This window comes from Malurus melanocephalus, unplaced genomic scaffold (genome assembly GCF_030028575.1).
Source record: "Malurus melanocephalus ecotype Western Australia unplaced genomic scaffold, MMel_1.1 scaffold_574, whole genome shotgun sequence".
In the NCBI taxonomy this organism is placed as follows: Eukaryota; Metazoa; Chordata; class Aves; order Passeriformes; family Maluridae; genus Malurus; species Malurus melanocephalus.
This window is the reverse complement of record NW_026623806.1, coordinates 106,727-114,787: the sequence shown is the minus strand read 5'-3', so window position 1 is coordinate 114,787 and position 8,061 is coordinate 106,727. Positions and strand designations below refer to the sequence as shown.

The 8,061-nt window shown below is 45.8% G+C and overlaps 1 protein-coding gene across 1 annotated transcript in view; it reads right to left on the bottom strand.

The window, feature by feature from the left end:
* TTC12 (tetratricopeptide repeat domain 12) overlaps positions 1-8,061 on the bottom strand; it is a 14,725-nt gene extending 6,664 nt beyond the window's left edge. The window contains exons 1-14 of the mRNA XM_057382526.1: positions 7,997-8,061; positions 7,519-7,667; positions 7,217-7,247; positions 6,652-6,729; positions 6,144-6,265; positions 5,646-5,705; positions 5,299-5,370; positions 4,890-4,950; positions 4,609-4,797; positions 4,042-4,108; positions 3,454-3,542; positions 2,723-2,888; positions 1,618-1,710; positions 1,464-1,527 (exon numbers count right to left, since the gene is read on the bottom strand). Coding sequence (XP_057238509.1) covers positions 1,464-1,527; positions 1,618-1,710; positions 2,723-2,888; positions 3,454-3,542; positions 4,042-4,108; positions 4,609-4,797; positions 4,890-4,950; positions 5,299-5,370; positions 5,646-5,705; positions 6,144-6,265; positions 6,652-6,729; positions 7,217-7,247; positions 7,519-7,667; positions 7,997-8,060 — 1,305 coding nt within the window. The 5' untranslated portion in view covers position 8,061. The remainder of the gene's footprint in view (positions 1-1,463; positions 1,528-1,617; positions 1,711-2,722; positions 2,889-3,453; positions 3,543-4,041; positions 4,109-4,608; positions 4,798-4,889; positions 4,951-5,298; positions 5,371-5,645; positions 5,706-6,143; positions 6,266-6,651; positions 6,730-7,216; positions 7,248-7,518; positions 7,668-7,996) is intronic.

Here is an 8,061-nt window from a genome sequence, read left to right as displayed (position 1 = left end):
AGGATTTCTCTGGTAAATCCCAACTGCCCCAGGTCAAACCCCATTCCAGGATTTCTCTGGTAAATCCCAACTGCCCCAGGTCAAACACCATTCCAAGATCTCTCTGGTAAATCCCAACTGCCTGAGGTCAAACACCATTCCAGGATTTCTCTCATAAATCCCAGCTCTTCAAGGTCAAACACCATTCCAGGATTTCTCGTGTAAATCCCAAACACCATTCCAGGATTTCTCTGGTAAATCCCAACTGCCCCAGGTCAAACACCATTCCAGGATCTCTCTGGTAAATCCCAGTTGTTCAAAGTCAAACACCACTTCAGGATTTCTCTGCTAAATCCCAGCTGTTCAAAGCCAAACACCATTCCAGGATTTCTCTGGTAAATCCCAGCTGTTCAAGGTCAAACACCATGCCACGATTTCTCTGGTAAATCCCAAACACCATTCCAGGATTTCTCTGCTAAATCCCAGCTGTTCAAAGTCAAACACCCTTCCAGGATTTCTCTGCTAAATCCCAGCTGTTCAAGGTCAAACACCATTCCAGGATTTCTCTGCTAAATCTCAACTGCCCGAGGTCAAACACCATTCCAGGATTTCTCGTGGAAATCCCCTGTTCAAAGTCAAACACCATTCCAGGATCTCTCTGGTAAATCCCAAACACCATTCCAGGATTTCTCTGCTAAATCCCAGCTTCCTGAGATCAAACACCATTCCAGGATTTCTCTGCTAAATCCCAGCTGCCCAAGGTTTGCAGATTTCCCTCCTTTTTACAAAGTTTTCCCTCCTTTTCTAAAGTTCTACCCTCCTTTTCTAAAGTTCTAAAACTTTCTAATTTCTGCTTTAGGAGCTCTGGGGCAAAGGATTTTGTGTTCCCCAATTGCATTTCCTACAGCCACTCCCTCAGGGCACAGAACAGCTGGAATTCCAGCAAGGGATGTTCAGAAGGAAAGAGCAACAAACCATGGGAAAGGGATGGAATTTTTGTCTCCTTTGGAGAAATGGGAATATTTCACTCCCCAGCTCTGCCATCGTGCAGCAGAACCAACTTTCCCTCTTCCTGAGGATGGGTTTCTGCACCAACACTTTTTAAATTTGCTGTTGGAATAAAAGAGACCCAGGAAAGGGCTCTGAACCCCTAAAAGCCTTTTCTTGGGGACCCAATGTCATCTCCTCACCCTGACCCCTCAGAGCAGAAGGAAAAAGTCACCAAAGTCACCAATCCCAGCTGCTGATGGGATTAAAATCACATCAGCAAGGGCAAAACACAAACCTGAAGGTGAAATTATCAGTGGGAATCTCCACCCAAGGCCAGAGTTTTTAATGAATGTTAAACTAGGGATGTGTAGGTCAAAATATTGGAGAAAAAGAGAATTTTCCTGACCAAAACTGAATTTCTTACACCTGTAGAGCAGACACAGGACGTGTTACACAAAAACAAACTGGAAATATAAAAAAAAAATCTTTCTTACCAGCAGCTGGGTGAATAAAGGYAAAACTCCTGTGGAGAACAGGACCCGACACTGGGCTTGGAACCTGTTGGGGGATAAAAAACCCAAAGTTTTAGGCTCATCTGGTACAATTCAAAGCACAGCTTTGCAGGAATGAAYGAGGAATTTAAATTACCTTTCCTCCCCCATTAAGTCCGACAGGATGTTCATGGCACTGTCAGCCCTTGCATCGGTGCTCTTGACAAATGCCATCAAAATCTGCAGCCATCTGTTGGAAAAATGAAAATAAAACCACCAAAAATTGGTTTCAGCTTCGGTTTAGTTATCAAAGATCTAAATTCTGGTTTTTTCAGGGTGTTGGTATTTCAGGCCAGAGTTAAATCTGCCTTTTTTAAGCACCCTCTGAAACATTGTTCATTCCTTTAACCTTTCCTGGTTAAACCTTTTCCTGGAAAAATAAACAATTTGTTCTGTTCATCCATTATGGCTTCAAACCTATGAATGGACATTTCTGTGGTGAAATCTGGGAGGAAACAGTGGGAAAATGGGATGAAGGGAATGGGATGAGGGGAATGGGAGAAGGGAATGGGATAAAAGGAATGGGATGAAGGGAATGGGATGAAGGGAATGGGATGAAGGGAAAGGGATAAAGGGAATGGGATGAAGGGAATGGGATGAAGGGAATGGGATGAAGGGAATGGGAGAAGGGAATGGGATGAAGAGAATGGGATGAAGGGAATGGGATAATGGGAATGGGATAATGGAAATGGGATGAAGAGAATGGGATGATGGGAATGGGATGATGGGAATGGGATGATGGGAATGGGATGATGGGAATGGGGTGTTGTTTCTCCCCCCCTTCAGTGAGTGATGGCAACACCAAAGATCCATAAATAGCAATTCTGAAATGAGGAGAGACTCTCAGCTGGACACCAGAAAGGCAGCAGGGCTGGCTCAGCCCGAGTGCCACACGTGTTTACAGGAGGCCACTGTGCCTCAGAATCTCAGGAATGCCCTCCTGCTTTGTTTGACACCAACATTTCCTACAGTTCCACCCCTCACATCTAAATTTAGTCCCCAAGGACAGAAGCCTCACTGTCCCCGTGTCCTTTCAGAAAGTTTCCCCCTGGAGTTCGGGCAGTGAGCTCTGAGCTCTGAACTTCCAGGACATTTTTGTGGGGTTTCCATCCTTCCAGGACATTTTTGTAGGGTTTGAAGCCTTCCAGGATATTTTTTGTGGGGTTTCCATCCTTCCAGGACATTTTTGTGGGGTTTCTCACCTGCTCAGGTCCTGCCTGAGCAGCAGCCTCCTCCCATTCTCGTTCTCGGAGCAGAGGGARATCAGTGCCAAGGTTTCTCTCTGGATTTGGGGTGTGCCAGAGGAAAGCAGCTCTGGCAGCTGAGCACTCACTTCGGGCTGGGCCAGCAGGAGACGCTGATTTTCCTCTGGAAAAAGAGAGAAAACCTCAGAGCAACGTCTCRCATTGGCAACCCCATCGTTGCTTTTAATTATTAATGATGCCCAGGGACTGTTAATTGTTAATGCCACGGGAGTTCAGCCTCCTCCGTTGGCTCTTCTTTAAAACTCTGCTTTTTGCAGGTGTAACTGCTTCAAAAAGGGGAAACTGCACAAATGGGAGTATCAGGAAAGGAGCAGAGTGGAGATTTCATCCTCCCAAAATGTACCCAGCACCTGCTCTGAGCTGGAAAATTGGGGTAGAGCCAGGTCTGGATGGATCAAGGTGCTCTGGGAGAAGGGTGCCCATCCCCAGTAATGTCCCATTAATAAATTAAATTAATACATTAATAGGGATGATTGTGGATGCAGAGAGGGAATTTCATCCTCCCAAAATGCACCCAGAATCTGCTCTGAGCTGGAAAATTGGGGCACAGCCAGGTCTGGATGGATCTAAGTGCTCTGGGAGAAGGTTGGCCATGCACAGCCCCAGCAATACCCCATAAATAAATTAAATTAACACATTAATAATGATTATGGATCTCAGAACTTTACCATTCCCAGCACAGGCCGCCTGCCACAGCAGCAGAAGGGACACACACAGCTCCACCTCAGCAGCGCTTTTCCTCTCTGCACAGAAGGCCCTGAGTGAGCAAAGTCAGCTCTGAACACAACAAATCAGTGGRAAATGGTTGGGGAATAAAATTCTTCATCCCCCAGGTGTGTTTCAAAATAAGGGTGACCCCTGCAAGGTCCCAGTGCTGCAGGACACAGGGATGTTCCTGCTCAACTCCATTACAGAGATAAACACCAAAAATTCACTGCTGGGGGTGCAGCCAGAGCAACCAAGAGCTTTCAAATGTTCTTTTCTATTCTGATTTTTTTTTACAAAGCTGCTCTCACCAGGAGAGATAGGATAACTGCCCAGAAAGAGGAGACACAAACAGCACTCAATGAATGCTCCTGAGTGCATCCAAGAGAGTCCTGTTTGTGTCAGAGGCAGCTCTGACACCAAAACCTGGCATTGCATTCTCCTCTGATCAATCCATCTGCATTTCAAGAGGTGATTTTGTTTCTCCAAAACAATATTCCCAATATTTCCTGTGGCTGGAAGCCCTCCCTGCCCCTCTGGAGAGCTCCTACCCTCTGACAGCCTCGTTCCTCAGGAGACTGAAGCCTTTGTTTGTCCGAAAAAATGTTTGCTCAGTGCCTGCAGAGGCAGAGATAAAACAGTCAGGACCTGGATGGGAGGAAGGCTCCTGATCTTCCTGGGCAGTGCTAAAAGAAAAGGTCACTGCATCAGAGCTTTGGGAAAAACATCACTGAAAATGGGGGAAATTCGGGAGTGAGTGGAGCAGGAGCAGCTTTGGAAGGTGGAAATTGCTCCAATTCGTGCCTGGTGCTGTAAGGAACAATTCCTTCCTTTAAGGAACAATTCCTTCCTTTAGGAAGGCTGAAACACAGAATTACAAATATTTATAAACAAATGAACCCCAAATCCCTGAGAATTCTCAGCAGCTCAGCTACAACATCAGTCTGATTGTGAAAAACACTGTAAATACCTGCTGGCCACAGTGAAATATCCATCACTGCCAGTTTTGTGTTTTAAACACAGCGACAGTGACTCTGCTCCTTTACAAACTGCTGCTTTGCACTCCTCTGCATGGGGTACAACCCCCAAAATTCACAACTTTTGCCTCAAACACTCACAATTGTTCACCAGCTCTGCCAGCAGCCTGATACCCCCTGTGTAGTAGGGGAGATCCTGCTCAGGGCTGTTGATCCTCTGCAGCAATTCCTGGATGGATAAAGCAGTGACATCCCCAGACTCAAACATTCTCGCTGCCCTCTCCTCATCCTTCASCCTCTTCTCCTCCAGCTCTGCCTCGTTCACACATTCTGGGAATTCAGAGAGCAACAAAACACGGCAGGGAAATGGTTCCTGTTGAGTTCCTTCTTCATCAGAAGGGAAAAAAATATCCATTTTTTACCTTTAAAGAGGTTTTCCTTCTGGGGATCGATTTGCAGCATCTTCTCATAGCACTGCCTGGACTTCAGGGGGAGAAGAAAAGGGTTCAGAGTTTCAGATGGAAATAGGAAGGTGGTACCAGTAATATCCCACTCAGATCCCAAAGGTTTTTTGAGGCCACAATCCTTAATAAATTTATGGAGACACAGATGTCAAAACTCTCAAAAAAAGAAAGATATTCTCAGTCCCTCCATCTGCCTGCTGCTCCAATTTAAAGGAAATTTTCCAGTAAAACACAAGGAACAAAAMYTCARAGTTCCAGTGAAAAAGYAGAAACTTTTTCTAGGCATAGCATGAAACTTTCTCCCTCTCACCCACCAAAGACAGAACAAATCGTGGTCCCATGGTCACAAARTCCAGCCCTAACTCACCTCACTGAAGTGCTGCAGTGCCAGGTGAGCTTTCCCCATCAGGAAATAGGCTTTGAGACAGTTTCTATTGCACTGAGTTAAAAAGAAAAATTATTAGTTAGGAGTTTAGAAATTTTTAGCCTTTTAATATTTTTTTCCAGCTTTCAGGTTAATAATTAGAGCTGCCCAAAGGAACSAGGAGGGTGTTTATATAATTTATTAGAGGTGTCTAACATTTTTATGCTGAATTATTACCCCCAGTGCAAGRAACACAGGCTTGGGGTGAGGATGCAAAGCAGAGTTTCCAAAAATTTCTGTAAATAATGTTGGTCTTGGAGCTCTTTTCCACTTGACAATTCTGGAATTACCTTTAAAGCCCACTCACAGTCACTGATGGCTTTCTCATACTCACGGAGCTTCAGGTAGGCCTGAAATAAAGCCAGGCAGGAGAATTAGAACRCTTCAAACAGCTCCTGCTCGCTGTTGTACAAACACTGGCTAATTAAAAAGAATCAAATTAAGCTGCTGATTTTGCCTGGCCATTGATTTTGTAAGGTAATTCCCAGCTGGTTCTTGCCTGCCATCCCCTTGGATTTTCTAATTTGGAATAAATGTAATGGAATTCCACACAKGCACACAGATTATAAAAGGCAAACAGAGAACGCAAAGCAAATATTTCATTCTGCAGYTCTAGAAGGGATCCCTAGAAAGAATTCATAAATAATCAGTGTATTTAAATAAAACTGAATTGGAATGGTTCCACCACGTTCAGGAGGGAGGAGATGGGAGCTCAGGGTGGAAAAATCACCCTCAGATGGTACAAAATRGGTTTGGGTTCTGTCCTGGCACAACAACACCCAACTGACCTGGGCTCTGTTGGTGTAGAGCTCCTGTTTGTCCCGCAGTTTCTGCAGCCCCTCTGTGTATCTCTGCACAGCCACGGCAAATTCTCCTCTCCTGAAAGCCTCRTTCCCCTTCTCCTTCAGGGCTGCAGAGCAGCAAAATGCACTGAGAACTCCAATTTCCCTTTGATTGCCCCAAACTGGGACTGGGCAAACAGAGAACATGCTCCCCTGCTGGAATAACCACCAGGATTGCACTCCAGCATCATCTGCGAGGTTTGGATTGCACACATTCCTCTTTCAGAGGGAAAACSGAGCATTTCTGTCTGCCCAGCCCAGCCCTGAGAYCCCCAAACWCGYTCCYTCCACCCCAAACCATCCCAATGAGGATAAAATGGATAAAACCAGGGTACAACAGCTTTGCCAAGTCTTTAACCCTGCTGTAATCAACACTGGTTGGGCTCAGAGTGTCCCCCCAGACCCTTCCAGGTCATTTCTGAAGGCACAACCCCAAAGTGCTTTCAGCAATCACCATCTGCCAACTGCCCGTTCCTCTTCCTTCGCTGGGCTCGTTCTTTGGCATCCTTTTCCAAAGCTGCCAGGAAGCCATCTTCAGCCACCACAGTTGGTGGCATTTCAGAGAAAGTAAAAAAAAAAAGAGAGAAAACTTCATTAAAATAGAGAAATAAAAAATCCCAGGGTGTTTCTGAGTCATTTCTTAATTAAAAAAATAAAAAAAAACCACAAAGGGGACATTTCAGCATTGAAGTGGAACGTGGCTGACAAGCTGTCACCGACGATGACAATGCCACCACCGAGGATCTGCACACCTGCCTTGCTGCAGCTCCTCTCCAGGGGCAAACAAATCTGTTTGCTTTGGAATTCAGAATAAAAARTGCTCAGGTGAGGAGCCAGAATAGGAAAAAGCTCCTCCCTGTGAAAAACACAGCGTGCAGGTCAGAGCTGGAGTGTGTTCCTACATCTGAATTGTGGTTAAAGCCACCACAAAATGCAGCTTTTTTTTTGGCAGGGGTGGAATCAGGTTCTGCTAAAACTGGTTTTAGAGTTGTGACAGATTAACAGGAGCACTGTCCTACCTGCATCCACTGCCTCTGCCCTYGCCGTGCCCTGCAAAAACACAAACACAGCAGGAATATTTTGGGAAAAGCCACGGCAGCAAAGAACACGGGGCTGGGCTGTACAAAGCTACATCCAGGAATAGCTGGGTGCATCTGAAATATCCAGACTGACACCCAGAAGGAGCATCCGTTTGACATTTAAACAAAGGATGGTGCGGATTTGATAAAYTTTGACATTCTTGGAAAGCTTCCATTCGTGTCTTTAATGAAGCAAGATCTGAACTGGGTGCAGCTTTCGTTTCAGAGGGAAAAGCCCTTACAGAAGTGTTGATGACTGTTCTGTTCACCGGGGTTCTGCTCTCCTCCTCCTCCCTGCTGGCTCCTTGCTCTCSGAGCCTTTTCTCTGCCTCAGCGATGGCTTTTTCCTTGACAGCCGAGTCGGGGGAGTTCAGGCCTTGCAGCAAATTAGCTAAAAAGATATAGAAAAAAAAATTATATATATATATACACAGGACTTCAAGCGTGGCAGGACCAGAAGCTCAGATCCCAACGTGGCCTGGAACACTTTAAATAAACAGAAACATTGACAAAGTCGCTTTCAGGAGTCGCCTGCAGTTTCTGTCAACATTATGGAAATGCGCAACAGAAAGCGGCTCTCAGCAGCTCCAGGGAAATCCTGAATAAACCCAACGGGGACCAGCGGCAATTTGCCTCTTTCCCCATCAATTTTATCAATTTTCCACTTTCTTTTCCCCAATCCTCCCCTTTCCCATCGCTCCGTCCCCGCCGGGCACTCACTGACATCGTCCACACGGCGCAGGAAGCGCTGGAAATCCGCCTCGGTGTCCTCGTCCCGCAGCATG